Source organism: Haliotis cracherodii, unplaced genomic scaffold, assembly GCF_022045235.1.
Source record: "Haliotis cracherodii isolate W230 unplaced genomic scaffold, xgHalCrac1.p SCAF_2, whole genome shotgun sequence".
NCBI lineage: Eukaryota > Metazoa > Mollusca > Gastropoda > Lepetellida > Haliotidae > Haliotis > Haliotis cracherodii.
Window position 1 is genome coordinate 70,419,109 of NW_027266275.1, and position 17,479 is coordinate 70,436,587.

General features: G+C 39.9%; 1 protein-coding gene across 2 annotated transcripts in view; it reads left to right on the plus strand.

The window, feature by feature from the left end:
• LOC139468435 (WD repeat domain phosphoinositide-interacting protein 2-like) overlaps positions 1-15,374 on the plus strand; it is a 38,921-nt gene extending 23,547 nt beyond the window's left edge. For both annotated transcript variants that reach the window (XM_071250395.1, XM_071250396.1), the window contains exon 11: positions 11,621-15,374. In XM_071250395.1, the coding sequence (XP_071106496.1) occupies positions 11,621-11,748 (128 nt within the window). In that variant the 3' untranslated portion in view covers positions 11,749-15,374. The remainder of the gene's footprint in view (positions 1-11,620) is intronic.
• Positions 15,375-17,479: the final 2,105 nt, after the last annotated feature.

Below are 17,479 nucleotides of genomic sequence, written 5' to 3' on the forward strand. Positions count from 1 at the left end.
AGATAGAGATCCCTATCTATAGATACAGACATAGTAGGTGGTGAGATAGAGATCCCTGTCTGTACATACAGACATAGTAGGTGGTGCAGTGAGATAGAGATCCCTATCTATAGATACAGACATAGTAGGTGGTGAGATAGAGATCCCTGTCTGTACATACAGACATAGTAGGTGGTGCAGTGAGATAGAGATCCCTGTCTGTACATACAGACATAGTAGGTGGTGCAGTGAGATAGAGATCCCTATCTGTACATACAGACATAGTAGGTGGTGCAGTGAGATAGAGATCCCAGTCTGTACATACAGATATAGTAGGTGGTGCAGTGAGATAGAGATCCCTGTCTATAGATACAGACATAGTAGGTGGTGCAGTGAGATAGAGATCCCTGTCTATAGATACAGACATAGTAGGTGGTGAGATAGAGGTCCCTGTCTATAGATACAGACATAGTAGGTGGTGCAGTGAGATAGAGATCCCTGTCTATAGATACAGACATAGTAGGTGGTGAGATAGAGGTCCCTGTCTATAGATACAGACATAGTAGGTGGTGAGATAGAGATCCCTGTCTGTACATACAGACATAGTAGGTGGTGATATAGAGATCCCAGTCTGTACATACAGACATAGTAGGTGGTGCAGTGAGATAGAGATCCCAGTCTGTTCATACAGACATAGTAGGTGGTGCAGTGAGATAGAGATCCCTATCTGAACATACAGACATAGTAGGTGGTGCAGTGAGATAGAGATCCCTGTCTGTACATACAGACATAGTAGGTGGTGCAGTGAGATAGAGATCCCTATCTGAACATACAGACATAGTAGGTGGTGCAGTGAGATAGAGATCCCTATCTGAACATACAGACATAGTAGGTGGTGCAGTGAGATAGAGATCCCTGTCTATAGATACAGACATAGTAGGTGGTGCAGTGAGATAGAGATCCCAGTCTGTACATACAGACATAGTAGGTGGTGCAGTGAGATAGAGATCCCAGTCTGTACATACAGACATAGTAGGTGGTGCAGTGAGATAGAGATCCCTATCTGAACATACATACATAGTAGGTGGTGCAGTGAGATAGAGATCCCAGTCTGTACATACAGACATAGTAGGTGGTGCAGTGAGATAGAGATCCCTGTCTGTACATACAGACATAGTAGGTGGTGAGATAGAGATCCCTGTCTATAGATACAGACATAGTAGGTGGTGCAGTGAGATAGAGGTCCCTGTCTGTACATACAGACATAGTAGGTGGTGCAGTGAGATAGAGATCCCTATCTATAGATACAGACATAGTAGGTGGTGAGATAGAGATCCCTGTCTGTACATACAGACATAGTAGGTGGTGCAGTGAGATAGAGATCCCTATCTATAGATACAGACATAGTAGGTGGTGAGATAGAGATCCCTGTCTGTACATACAGACATAGTAGGTGGTGCAGTGAGATAGAGATCCCTGTCTGTACATACAGACATAGTAGGTGGTGCAGTGAGATAGAGATCCCTGTCTGTACATACAGACATAGTAGGTGGTGCAGTGAGATAGAGATCCCTATCTGTACATACAGACATAGTAGGTGGTGCAGTGAGATAGAGATCCCAGTCTGTACATACAGACATAGTAGGTGGTGCAGTGAGATAGAGATCCCTGTCTATAGATACAGACATAGTAGGTGGTGAGATAGAGGTCCCTGTCTATAGATACAGACATAGTAGGTGGTGCAGTGAGATAGAGATCCCAGTCTGTACATACAGACATAGTAGGTGGTGCAGTGAGATAGAGATCCCTGTCTATAGATACAGACATAGTAGGTGGTGAGATAGAGGTCCCTGTCTATAGATACAGACATAGTAGGTGGTGAGATAGAGATCCCTGTCTGTACATACAGACATAGTAGGTGGTGATATAGAGATCCCAGTCTGTACATACAGACATAGTAGGTGGTGCAGTGAGATAGAGATCCCTGTCTGTACATACAGACATAGTAGGTGGTGCAGTGAGATAGAGATCCCTGTCTGTACATACAGACATAGTAGGTGGTGCAGTGAGATAGAGATCCCTGTCTATAGATACAGACATAGTAGGTGGTGAGATGGAGATCCCTGTCTATAGATACAGACATAGTAGGTGGTGCAGTGAGATAGAGATCCCTGTCTGTACATACAGACATAGTAGGTGGTGCAGTGAGATAGAGATCCCTGTCTGTACATACAGACATAGTAGGTGGTGATATAGAGATCCCAGTCTGTACATACAGACATAGTAGGTGGTGCAGTGAGATAGAGATCCCAGTCTGTACATACAGACATAGTAGGTGGTGCAGTGAGATAGAGATCCCTGTCTGTACATACAGACATAGTAGGTGGTGCAGTGAGATAGAGATCCCTATCTGAACATACAGACATAGTAGGTGGTGCAGTGAGATAGAGATCCCTATCTGAACATACAGACATAGTAGGTGGTGCAGTGAGATAGAGATCCCTGTCTATAGATACAGACATAGTAGGTGGTGCAGTGAGATAGAGATCCCTGTCTGTACATACAGACATAGTAGGTGGTGCAGTGAGATAGAGATCCCTGTCTGTACATACAGACATAGTAGGTGGTGAGATGGAGATCCCTGTCTATAGATACAGACATAGTAGGTGGGAGATGGAGGTCCCTGTCTGTACATACAGACATAGTAGGTGGTGAGATAGAGATCCCTGTCTATAGATACAGACATAGTAGGTGGTGCAGTGAGATAGAGATCCCTGTCTGTACATACAGACATAGTAGGTGGTGCAGTGAGATAGAGATCCCTGTCTGTACATACAGACATAGTAGGTGGTGAGATGGAGATCCCTGTCTATAGATACAGACATAGTAGGTGGGAGATGGAGGTCCCTGTCTGTACATACAGACATAGTAGGTGGTGAGATAGAGATCCCTGTCTATAGATACAGACATAGTAGGTGGTGCAGTGAGATAGAGATCCCTGTCTGTACATACAGACATAGTAGGTGGTGAGATAGAGATCCCTGTCTATAGATACAGACATAGTAGGTGGTGCAGTGAGATAGAGATCCCTATCTGAACATACAGACATAGTAGGTGGTGCAGTGAGATAGAGATCCCTGTCTGTACATACAGACATAGTAGGTGGTGCAGTGAGATATAGATCCCTATCTGAACATACAGACATAGTAGGTGGTGCAGTGAGATAGAGATCCCTGTCTATACATACAGACATAGTAGGTGGTGCAGTGAGATAGAGATCCCTGTCTATAGATACAGACATAGTAGGTGGTGCAGTGAGATAGAGATCCCTGTCTGTACATACAGACATAGTAGGTGGTGCAGTGAGATAGAGATCCCTATCTGAACATACAGACATAGTAGGTGGTGCAGTGAGATAGAGATCCCTGTCTATAGATACAGACATAGTAGGTGGTGCAGTGAGATAGAGATCCCTGTCTATAGATACAGACATAGTAGGTGGTGCAGTGAGATAGAGATCCCAGTCTGTACATACAGACATAGTAGGTGGTGCAGTGAGATAGAGATCCCTGTCTATACATACAGACATAGTAGGTGGTGATATAGAGATCCCAGTCTGTACATACAGACATAGTAGGTGGTGCAGTGAGATAGAGATCCCTGTCTATACATACAGACATAGTAGGTGGTGATATAGAGATCCCAGTCTGTACATACAGACATAGTAGGTGGTGCAGTGAGATAGAGATCCCTATCTGAACATACAGACATAGTAGGTGGTGCAGTGAGATAGAGATCCCAGTCTGTACATACAGACATAGTAGGTGGTGAGATGGAGATCCCTGTCTGTACATACAGACATAGTAGGTGGTGAGATAGAGATCCCTGTCTGTACATACAGACATAGTAGGTGGTGCAGTGAGATAGAGATCCCTATCTGAACATACAGACATAGTAGGTGGTGCAGTGAGATAGAGATCCCAGTCTGTACATACAGACATAGTAGGTGGTGCAGTGAGATAGAGATCCCTGTCTATAGATACAGACATAGTAGGTGGTGATATAGAGATCCCTATCTGAACATACAGACATAGTAGGTGGTGCAGTGAGATAGAGATCCCAGTCTGTACATACAGACATAGTAGGTGGTGCAGTGAGATAGAGATCCCTGTCTGTACATACAGACATAGTAGGTGGTGAGATAGAGATCCCTGTCTATAGATACAGACATAGTAGGTGGTGCAGTGAGATAGAGGTCCCTGTCTTTACATACAGACATAGTAGGTGGTGCAGTGAGATAGAGATCCCTGTCTATAGATACAGACATAGTAGGTGGTGAGATAGAGATCCCTGTCTGTACATACAGACATAGTAGGTGGTGAGATAGAGATCCCTGTCTGTACATACAGATATAGCAGGTGGTGCAGTGAGATAGAGATCCCTGTCTGTACATACAGACATAGTAGGTGGTGCAGTGAGATAGAGATCCCTATCTATAGATACAGACATAGTAGGTGGTGAGATAGAGATCCCTGTCTGTACATACAGACATAGTAGGTGGTGCAGTGAGATAGAGATCCCTATCTATAGATACAGACATAGTAGGTGGTGAGGTAGAGATCCCTGTCTGTACATACAGACATAGTAGGTGGTGCAGTGAGATAGAGATCCCTGTCTGTACATACAGACATAGTAGGTGGTGCAGTGAGATAGAGATCCCTGTCTGTACATACAGACATAGTAGGTGGTGCAGTGAGATAGAGATCCCTATCTGTACATACAGACATAGTAGGTGGTGCAGTGAGATAGAGATCCCTATCTGAACATACAGACATAGTAGGTGGTGCAGTGAGATAGAGATCCCTATCTGTACATACAGACATAGTAGGTGGTGCAGTGAGATAGAGATCCCTATCTGAACATACAGACATAGTAGGTGGTGCAGTGAGATAGAGATCCCTATCTGTACATACAGACATAGTAGGTGGTGCAGTGAGATAGAGATCCCTGTCTGTACATACAGACATAGTAGGTGGTGAGATAGAGATCCCTGTCTGTACATACAGATATAGTAGGTGGTGAGATAGAGATCCCTGTCTGTACATACAGACATAGTAGGTGGTGAGATAGAGATCCCTGTCTGTACATACAGACATAGTAGGTGGTGCAGTGAGATAGAGATCCCAGTCTGTACATACAGATATAGTAGGTGGTGCAGTGAGATAGAGATCCCTGTCTATAGATACAGACATAGTAGGTGGTGAGATAGAGGTCCCTGTCTATAGATACAGACATAGTAGGTGGTGCAGTGAGATAGAGATCCCAGTCTGTACATACAGACATAGTAGGTGGTGAGATAGAGATCCCTGTCTGTACATACAGACATAGTAGGTGGTGCAGTGAGATAGAGATCCCTGTCTATAGATACAGACATAGTAGGTGGTGAGATAGAGGTCCCTGTCTATAGATACAGACATAGTAGGTGGTGAGATAGAGATCCCTGTCTGTACATACAGACATAGTAGGTGGTGATATAGAGATCCCAGTCTGTACATACAGACATAGTAGGTGGTGCAGTGAGATAGAGATCCCTGTCTGTACATACAGACATAGTAGGTGGTGCAGTGAGATAGAGATCCCTGTCTGTACATACAGACATAGTAGGTGGTGCAGTGAGATAGAGATCCCTGTCTATAGATACAGACATAGTAGGTGGTGAGATGGAGATCCCTGTCTATAGATACAGACATAGTAGGTGGTGCAGTGAGATAGAGATCCCTGTCTGTACATACAGACATAGTAGGTGGTGCAGTGAGATAGAGATCCCTGTCTGTACATACAGACATAGTAGGTGGTGATATAGAGATCCCAGTCTGTACATACAGACATAGTAGGTGGTGCAGTGAGATAGAGATCCCAGTCTGTACATACAGACATAGTAGGTGGTGCAGTGAGATAGAGATCCCTATCTGAACATACAGACATAGTAGGTGGTGCAGTGAGATAGAGATCCCTGTCTGTACATACAGACATAGTAGGTGGTGCAGTGAGATAGAGATCCCTATCTGAACATACAGACATAGTAGGTGGTGCAGTGAGATAGAGATCCCTGTCTGTACATACAGACATAGTAGGTGGTGCAGTGAGATAGAGATCCCAGTCTGTACATACAGACATAGTAGGTGGTGCAGTGAGATAGAGATCCCTGTCTGTACATACAGACATAGTAGGTGGTGCAGTGAGATAGAGATCCCTGTCTGTACATACAGACATAGTAGGTGGTGCAGTGAGATAGAGATCCCTGTCTGTACATACAGACATAGTAGGTGGTGCAGTGAGATAGAGATCCCTATCTGAACATACAGACATAGTAGGTGGTGCAGTGAGATAGAGATCCCTGTCTGTACATACAGACATAGTAGGTGGTGAGATGGAGATCCCTGTCTGTACATACAGACATAGTAGGTGGTGAGATGGAGATCCCTGTCTATACATACAGACATAGTAGGTGGTGAGATAGAGATCCCTGTCTATAGATACAGACATAGTAGGTGGTGCAGTGAGATAGAGATCCCTGTCTGAACATACAGACATAGTAGGTGGTGCAGTGAGATAGAGATCCCTGTCTATAGATACAGACATAGTAGGTGGTGCAGTGAGATAGAGATCCCTGTCTGTACATACAGACATAGTAGGTGGTGCAGTGAGATAGAGATCCCTGTCTGTACATACAGACATAGTAGGTGGTGAGATGGAGATCCCTGTCTGTACATACAGACATAGTAGGTGGTGAGATGGAGATCCCTGTCTATAGATACAGACATAGTAGGTGGGAGATGGAGGTCCCTGTCTGTACATACAGACATAGTAGGTGGTGCAGTGAGATAGAGATCCCTGTCTGTACATACAGACATAGTAGGTGGTGAGATGGAGATCCCTGTCTGTACATACAGACATAGTAGGTGGTGAGATGGAGATCCCTGTCTATAGATACAGACATAGTAGGTGGGAGATGGAGGTCCCTGTCTGTACATACAGACATAGTAGGTGGTGCAGTGAGATAGAGATCCCTGTCTGTACATACAGACATAGTAGGTGGTGCAGTGAGATAGAGGTCCCTGTCTATAGATACAGACATAGTAGGTGGTGCAGTGAGATAGAGATCCCTGTCTGTACATACAGACATAGTAGGTGGTGCAGTGAGACAGAGATCCCTGTCTATAGATACAGACATAGTAGGTGGTGAGATAGAGATCCCTGTCTGTACATACAGACATAGTAGGTGGTGAGATGGAGATCTCTGTCTATAGATACAGACATAGTAGGTGGTGCAGTGAGATAGAGATACCACTCTGTACATATGTTTTTGTATGGCATTTTGGTTTTAACAATATTTGAGATAATGGAATGTCATCATTTACAACTTTCAGTCAGCTCAAAAAAATACAAATTTTAAGATTATGAAGTGACCTGCAAAACTAATTCATAATGTCAAAGTACAATTGTTAATGACATAGGTTATGATGTGAATTACTTCTAGATGGGATGGGTTGATAGAGGCAGCTTTGGGTTCCTAGTGCCCAGAGTTGACTACAAATTAAAGAAATGTTGCTCTCTTTGAAAGAAAAAGGAAAAAGATAAGTCAGAAATTGATTTTCAGTGGTCATAATTGTCAAGATGACTTTTCAACATCTTTCTCAAGTTCAATATTTATATTTTAGATATGCTTCATGCATAAGATTGGTCATGTTTGATGTTTCCAACATCCATATCAATATTTTGTGCGACAGTTACTCATCAGAGCATTCGGTATGTGCAGTAATGTATGATCCAATGACTTGAACACATTGCAACAGTATCTTTTCACAGGCTGTGTCTGTTTATCTGGTGACATTAGGAAACTCACCAATCTCAGTATATTGACAAACACAAAAGAAAAATAAACATTCTTTTGTCATTAGGAACTTGAACATTTTGTACAAGAATCCGCCCTGGATTTCACAGCGGGTTCATCTGATCATTCATGCTCTCATTCCTCCTGTACTATCATTTTATATAATGTTTATGGGTTGAAGTTGATTACATATTTTTCAATTTTCAATTTTTCAGTGCAGTTTTGAAACTTGAGATGCTTTTTGAAATAATGGTTTGTTACATTTATTCATGATATGTTTTATGGTTCTGGTCAATATGTAATGCCCTGTGGGGTTTCAGGTTATAATTGGTCTCTAGCAACCCATGCTGGTTGTAATAGCCGAGTAATTGGACTGGCTGGTCAAACACTGCGGCTTGGTGTCGCAAGGTGTCTACTTACACCAGACATGTGAAGATCCGGGTCAGAATAGGTCTTTAGCAACCCATGCTTGCCGTAAAGGCAACTATGCTTGTCGAAAGAGTCGGTCCGAAGCGGCGGGGTCGGGTGGCCTGGCTTGCTGACTTGCTGGTGGATGTCATCATATCCCAATTGTGTGGATCGATGCTCATGATGTCAGTCACTGGATTGTCTGGTCCAAACTCAATTATTTACAGACAGCTGTCATATAGAATATTGCTGAGCGTGGTGTTAAACAACAAACAAACAAACTTTTTAAAAAATTCTTTTCTTTTTTTTATAATTTGTATGTGCACTACATTAGAATAGGACTGAAAATTACACTCTCTGCTTGTTCTGTTATGGTTGGGGTGGTATTTCAAATTTTAAGTATTTTGTAGTCCAAATTGGTTGGTGAGACTAAATCTATTGAGAATGATTCAGTTGAGTAGACTCAGAAGTGTCATGTAGCTAGAATATTGCTGAGTGCGGCGTTAAACAACAAACCAACCAACCAACTTTACAGCCATGCATGGAGTTTAACACTCAACCGACTGATGGTTATGTTTACAAACTAGCATTGACTGTTGTGATAACTTTCGCCACACTAAATTGTTTTGTTTGTTCATCAGTGTTTGCTATGAGGTGATTTCAGAATTGAAGCACTAAGGTTAACCCAGAGATCTAACTAAATAGTAAATGACATACAAGATCCATGGATGATTAACAAAGTATATTGTAACACACAGTTTTAGGTTTACAATCGCTGAAGGTAATACAGTGCATCCAGACTTTGTCTCTGTCAAATGACTAACATGCCTGTCTCCATTATTGAATGGGGAAGAGTGTTGGACGATGGCAGGAATTCAGTCTGCATTTGGCAAGTAGATAAGGCACAAGTTTGGTAGCCATCATGTAGATCTTATGTAGCTACAGACAGAGTTCTAGAAATTGTCCCATCCAGAAACACCTCAAATGATAAAGTGTGTCATGTTTGTCAACAATCAGGGGAGGTAACTCTAAATTATACTCAGTCGCAGCCACTGACAGCACTCAACATTTTACCAGCACTACAATCTTTGTCTGCCACTGACAATAAGTACGAATTAATTTTGTTTTGAAAATAGCAAGTCTGTCGTAGACCTTTTCTAAATTTTCTGTGTGGCAAACTGACAGACACACAAACACATATGCATGCCATCACATTTGGGGTTTTAGGGGAAAAATTGAAGATTAGTGTAATGGGCACATCCACACTGGTGGCAAGGATGATACTGCAAGAGTAACGAAAAGGTGGCACATGCTTGAATGCAGCTTGTTGGGCATAGGTCTCCCAGTCATCTAAGGAGAGGCACAGTTGCTTCACAAGGTGTGCCAGAAACCTATGGTCATGGGTTCAATTCCCAGGTTTACTCAGATACTTAGTAGGTACCATACTTGTGCTCATGGTTTTCAGCAAAGTGGTAAATGTCGAAGACGTGCACAACTACTGGCTTCCCTGGCATACTGGGAAAGAAATGAAATACTGTCCAAAGCAGTGTCAAACTCACTCATCTTGGTGACATTTATTAGACAAAGAATCATGTTTGTGAGAAGCTGACTATTACCTTGGTTACATAATCTAGTTTCATGATTACTGTGTATTGAATTTCCTTTGTTATTTCTGCTGAAGTACCTCTTGATATGTAAGAATAGATTTATGTATATGGGACAATTATACTTCTATCTAAGCACAACGCTTGTTATCCAGTGATAATTTCATGAACACACATAACCTATCACTAAATGAACAATGTATGTCATTTGTACTAAGCAAGGCATGCAAATCTACCTCCATACCTGTCTGTACTTGAGGTTCTGGGGGTCGTCTGCAGCACACCCTCATGAAGGTCTGGGTTAGAATTTATCTTTAGCAACTCATGCTTGTCAAAAGAGGCCACTAATGGAATCAGGTGGTCAGGCTCCCTTCCCTGACTTAAGTGATGCATCTCATAGTATTCCAAATGCATAGATCGATGATCATGATGTCAGTCACTGGATTGCCTGGTCCAGACTTGATTATTGACAGACCGCTGTCATATAGCTGGAGTATTGCTGAGTACAGCGTTAAACAACAAACAAACAAACAAACAAACAAACCAGCTGCGCCTGGATCTGCTTCTCACAGTTTGAACAACAAAATGTCTGCAGCACATGGTATTCAGGTCAGGGGCGAGTCTTCTAAAGGATCTATATAGATAATCCTGGACTCAGTAATTTAATAGAGGTGTAGATTGAACCATTGGTCCTTACTTTTAGAAAAACATTCTGAATGTGTTTTATTGAATATCGATTCTAACTATGTTTGTTGTTTAACGCCTCATTTAGCAATATTCCAGCTATATGAAGTCAGTCTGTAAATAGTCGCGTTTGGACCAGACAATCCAGTGATTGACATTATGAGCATTGATCACTTTGGGATACGATGACAGGCATCATCCAAGTCAGAAAGCCTGACCATCCAATCCCGTAAGTCACCTGCCATAATTAAATAGTTACCAGATATGATTGAAGGGTGTACACATTATCTTGTGTCTTTATGAAAAGTTTTGGTATAGCAATAAAATAATGAAATAGTGTGGAAAACAATTTGTTTCACATTCAGTTGACTAGTTTTGGCACCGTTAAGTGGTTTACTATCCTCACAATGCAGACTGGTGAATACTGAAAGCATGGTAGGGGAAAGTTTGTAGAGTAAGTCTGAATGTGAAGTAGATAAATTACATTGCTTTTGCTCCCATAAAAAAAACAAAAAACTACCTAATCCATCTTGCTTAAACATTGGTAACTAATTGAATGTCTACTCTTATCATGCTTATAAATGACAATAGTAGCATCATGTTGTGATTGATAATGATAATATTGTATCTTTATACAAATTGTTCAGTGTCCATGGCTTAATGCCAGCTGTATTTACCTGTTTCTGGAAATTTGATACTTAAGCATTCAAATTAGTAAACTTTATGACCAATGTTGAGTAGAGTGTAAATTCCGAGGAAATTACATCGAATTATTCTAATATTGTGAACTTCATGAATCAGTAGATAATATTGAATTGTATTTTTTTAAATCTGGTATTCATTGACTTTTTTTGAGTAATATACATATCAGCAATAATATTAATTAGGTTCTTTGATTAGGTCTTAAAGTGAATATTGTCAGTGATATTAAATGATGAAATTTAAACATGGAGAAAGCTTTGTGTTTTTTATGATAATGGGAACATGAAGTGTGTTCACATTCAGCGTTTCTCTGAAACAAGGAAGCTGAGACAGTGTGTTTTTATTGCAGAATCCCAGCCCTATCAGGAGGAGCTAGAGGGTGCCGTGGGTGGGGACAATGGAGAAGGACAAGGCATTGCTGCGCTACGATTGGACGACGATAATGAGTTTCCACCAATGACACACAAGAATGATTGACCTTTGAAGTCCATTGGCTGAAGATGGATGTGACAGTTACATTGATTGGCTACAATTATTATTAACACTGACTGCTAGAAATTTCCTGATTGACATTTGATGGAAATATACAACAAGGATGACTTTCTAGATTGACTGGCTTTAATAAGCATTATGATATGATGAAAATTGCTGAAGTTTTAATTTAATTTATTCCAAAGGATTACGATGGATTGGCAGGTGAATCTGTTGCAAATAAATTCTGTTTGCAATTGGCATCAAATAACCGATTACCATCATTATGGAAGTAAGATTATAGAAAAAATGTTTAGAAATATTAATATCAATAGATTAAGTACCAGTTATGTTTTGTTTATTGTTTTGCTTTTTAGAGAAAATATTTATTGTTGAGAATAGTTTCTACAAAATATTCAATGATATGGTGAAAGGTGATTTCACATGTTTATTTTAGGGTGAACATGGTAACGTGAACAGTTACTGTTATGGGTGTTTTAGTGTTCGATCAATAATATACAAACTTATATAGGTTGAAGGTGCATTTCATTTTTTCAGTCCATTTACTATCAAAATGGGGCGAAAAATTGCTTACTGTTTCATGTGATATTCTTTGACCATAGACAAATTCATTGTCAGTTTCTGCTAATGGTATCTATGTGTTCAACTTTCTATGCTATTTTATAAATCTAAGATACACATTTTCTTCATCTGCACAATTTCAAGAAGAATTTCTATTTTGCTAAATATCAGCATGTAGTCCTTGACTGTAGCATTTATTGTCAAATGAGAGGTTATTGTCATTATTTTCCAAAAATAATGTTAGTCAGAAAGAGAGTCATGGGTGGTCTAAGTCACCACATTTCACTGCAGAGTTGCATCCCTTTGCCATATCAGGATTCACTGATCATGTGTTTGAATCCCAGATCAGCCCTAATTATGGTTTTTGGTTTGTCAGCAATATACCCATGCTTGTCAAGTGGTGGTAATCGTCTATAACCTGCATCACTGGACTATCCTCTGGTAGTAGGCTGACATAAGGTGATATTATGTGGTGGAAGATATGACTAGGATGTGTCAATTACCTTGTCTGTGGGGCTGCAGGCTGTCTGTGCTAGTCTTCCAGGGATGTAGTTCAATTGCTGAAATAAAGAGGTTCTTCTGTAGCATTTTGGTCCTCTATCATGCAATGTATTGCTGTTCAGTGAAAGCACTGTGTATTCCACAGAATTATATGACATTGTAAGAGAATCTGTACCAGCCAATAATAATATTTTCCTCAAACAATTGCTCAAAATTGTATCAACATTCATATTTATGGCAAAAACGGAAGAATACAGAAAAGAAATATAAAACATTACTGAGAAAGTGGTTAGGTGGGAAACTATTGATAACAATGAAAGACTGAGACATTTAGACATGTCATTCATTTGTAGTTAGATGCAGTTGGTGCCCTTTATACCGTGAAACAAAGGTGGATATGAATTTTCATTCCATTGATTCAATGATATTATGAAAACTATTTTTCTTAGATTTATGTAAGCTTCTTATGGTCATATTGCATATATCACATTTCTTTAATTCATTATCGATGGTATCATATGCCAAAAGATACTCAAGTGTGTAATATATCTTTGGTATTTTAGTAGTATTGGTGAGGAGGACATGAAAGAAGTTGAAGGTTTGCCATGTATTTTTCTTGCTCCGTCATGGTTACTAGTCGTTTCAATATAGAGGTATCATGGATATCATGCAACTTACATTCAAACATATTGGACATCACCTTCACATTATGTCACACACATTTCTTGATGACATTATGTAATGATGGAGATCTTCATCAACATACTACAGCAACTTGATCTAAAACTTGGCCTTCTACAGTTGACTATGTTTAAATGATTTTGCCCAAGTGTCTCGGTCCTGCAGCCATTGATCTTATTGGCAAATCTATTTGGTGTAGAAAACTGTCAAGTGTCTTCACATATTGGTGACAGCATGACACCTCAATCGCTGTCATTCAGGGTAACATTTCTATGCTCCATTATTAGTTTATACCCTGTGTGGATTCCAGGTAAGAATATGCTTGTCATAAGGCAACTTATGGATTGGGTGATCAGATTTGGTGACTTGGCGTGTCATTGTACCCCGACAGCTTGGATCATTGCTCATTATACCAATCACTAGATTTTCTGGTCTAGACTCAATTATTTACAGGCCGCCACCATATAATTGAATATTGCTTATTATAGCTAAAATGGATAGAATTATCATTAAACCACCCGCATGTTATCAGAAATGAGCTGACCATTGTAACTTAATAATGCCCTTATGTTCTATAGTGACGTCATCTGGTTTGTTCAATGATGTTTCCATATTTGAAAAAGTAGGTCAGTGACATTCATGTTGATTGCAGTAAATGTTGGTAAATGGTAAATAATGGTGTCTTTTTTTATTTGATAGCAAATCCATCCATTTCAGCTATAATAACGGTAACGCTATTTTTCAGGGCATTGCCATTTGCAGAAACCCTCGGTCTTTTCAACTGCCCTCCTTCGTCAGGCAGTTAAATGAAAAACCTCAGGCTTTAACAAATGATAATGCCCTGAAGAATAGCATTACCCTTATAGTATGGTGGTAAACAACAAACAAGAAAATATGTTTGTTATTTTATAATGTGAACAATATAACAGTCACTTTAATTGTATTTATCACTTATAACATGTGGTGTATTACATTTCATTGTAGTATATTTCAAATGTTTCAATGCAGACGTCATCCAGAGGTGTGAAGAACAAAATACTTGGGAATGGTAAAAAGATGGATATTATGATGGTTTTTTTCTATTCTTGTGATTCAGTATGCAAGATATGTTGACCACAATATCATGTCCGTTTTCTGATCTATGCTTTGTAAATGTTGATGTATGGCATGCTAATTTTATGTCGCTGTATGTTATGTACATTTCTTACAAGACAAGTGTACAGATTCCCAGTGTGTGAAACCAGTGTCAGTGTAAATATACACCTTGTAAAGCACAATTTGAATCAAGTCCATGTTTCATTGACTGCCCTTAGCAAACTAAACATTCACATTCTTACATGTCGGAATAATCCACATGGTTAATGGTTCAAGGCAATACGTTCAATTAACTAGGCAGGAAAATGTTGGTTTGAAATCCATATGTTTGAAGTCACTTTCTCAGTGAGAACTCTTTATTGTCATGGAATTCGTACAGTATTGTGAATTAATTTAACTTAATAAAACAAAAGCTCAAAACAATTCAGATTCTCTTTTATTACTAACTGCACTGTTCCACAATTCAAGATAGAATATGTTTTGCATAGTCAATTATTAAAACATACCTCACTTAAAAAACTGTTTTGGACCAAAATCTGTTTCTCCAAACTCGTAAGAGCTTGTGTTCATTATGGCTCAAGTTGCTTGAATTTATGGTCCTTATGACATTTGTCCGGAACAGGGTGTTAGATATGGACATACACGTGTCTAGTCCAGTGACAAGATTGACTTGAAGTGTTGTTAATGTCAGGCTTTCTTCTGTCATGTCATTGCAATGTGATCGGGCGGAGTTGAAAAACTCCATAGATATTGTGGAGTTCAATAAATTTTACAATCTGTATTTTGTTATGTTGTTGGTAACTAGGAAACAGAAGTTTGATGACAATAAAGATCTCTTTTGTGCTTTCTGAAGCTGTCTAGTTTAGATGTTAGTGCATTGGAGTGTGATACATGATTGAGATGTCTGACCCAGGACTATTTAGGCCACTGCAGCTATTTGCCATGAATGGATTCACTGTGGGTGAGTTCAGTCGTTAGATTCTTCCCATGGGAAATGGGTGGCCGGTCATCCTGGATATTGCACCTTCTAATGCTAAGTTGCAATCATTAGGTGTGTATCAATCCTATGATCAGGGCAGATTTGCCCTGTTATTATTCTTAGTTTGTCAGCACTGTAACCATGCTTCCAGTTTCACCAAGGACTATGAACTTCTAAGACCTTCACTCCCCTGAGCTTTCCTTCTGCATATTGCTGACAAATATAACTGAAATACTGTTGAAAGTACTCTCACTCACTCACTCACTCACTCACTCACTCACTCAAACTTCTTGATTCTTGATGTGAGTGAATGATTTTGAAAGCTCTTGTTAGAAACACTAAAGCTATTTCACAACAGCTGAGAGGATGCCTTCATTCTTGCCCTGGAAAATTGGTGATAAAAAAAGAAAGAATAATGCTTCTTTTTTTTCAAAGGACTTTGACCTGCTCAATCATGACCTGCTAGGAAATTTATAATTGTAAGAACAGTTGGTGTTGTAACTAAAATATCGCTGTAGCATACAGTGAATACTGTTGACTAATCTCTCAATGTGTGAACCACCAAGACACAAAGCAAATACTGAAGAACGAAAATATCTGTTATTGAAATATGCTTTTGTGTATCATGGAGTAAGATTAAGTGTTCTGTTTTCCATGTTTTTCAAACAACTCGTTCCATCACTGATTTTCAGCGATCTGTTCATAAGGATTCACCTCTATTTTGCCTTTCACGCCCAGTTAATCGAGAGTGGTTATTCTATGAATACGTTATATAATTTTTTTAAATAACCATAGAGACTGATATATGTCATTAATTTGTTTTAATTAATAAGAATAAAACTATAATGCTTTTTTAGTATGAAACAATTATTTTCCTTGCAAATATTGTATCATTGTCTTATCATTGTGTGGTATGCCACCGGTGGACAATATACCAAACCTTTTTGCGAACACCTGGTGTCACTATTTGAAATTGATTAGGAAAGACATGCTCACGAGTTGGAATCACACTGCTTAACGATTTCTTGTAATTATGGAGAGGGTTTTGTGGCTTTTATTTATGTCACGTTATCTTTATCCTTACATAGGGAATGTAGCTTTATACACGTCTGTGGTATAAAGTGGGGAGATATGCATTCTTATACACTGTTGCAATGTTGCCGTTGCTGTTTGCTATCTTCATTGCATCAACGTTGGCAGCCGCCCCATGTTGCACAGACCGCCTGTTTGAGGCTCCATTGGGTGAAGATAGGGTGCAGCATATTCCTCAACAATGGACAGGCGGCACCGGATTTGCTGAATGTACGTACACACGGACGTCTAACAACATCTCTTTCCTGGAATTGTTATGCCAAATGTGTAACCGAATCAGACACGTACATTTGGCGTCAATACGATTCCCTTCACAACCTGGCAGTTCTTGGCACCTGTGCATTCCTATTTTCGATTCACTCTTTGTCACTCTCCAAGGAAGTAGGCAACACATGGCATTTTAATCAGTGTACCAATCAAAAGCTCCTAATTAATTGTACTTCAGGTTAGGTGACTTCCCTGTATTTTTCTTCCGGATTGTGGGGCTGAGATATACATACAGACTAAAATAACCCTAACCTTAGACATAACCCAAGCTAGTGTCAAAATATATCTCGGGATTGGAATATGTCTTTAGCAACCCATGCTTGCCGTAAAAGGCGACTATGCTTGTCGTAAGAGGCGACTAACGGGTTCGGTAGGTCAGGCTCGCAGACTTGGTTAGATACATGTCATCGTATCCAAATTGCGTGTATCGTTGCTCATGATGTCAATCACTGGATTGTCTGGTCCAGACTCGACTTTTTACAGACCGCCGTCATATAGTTGGAATATTGCTGAGTGCATCGTTAAACAACAAACCAACCA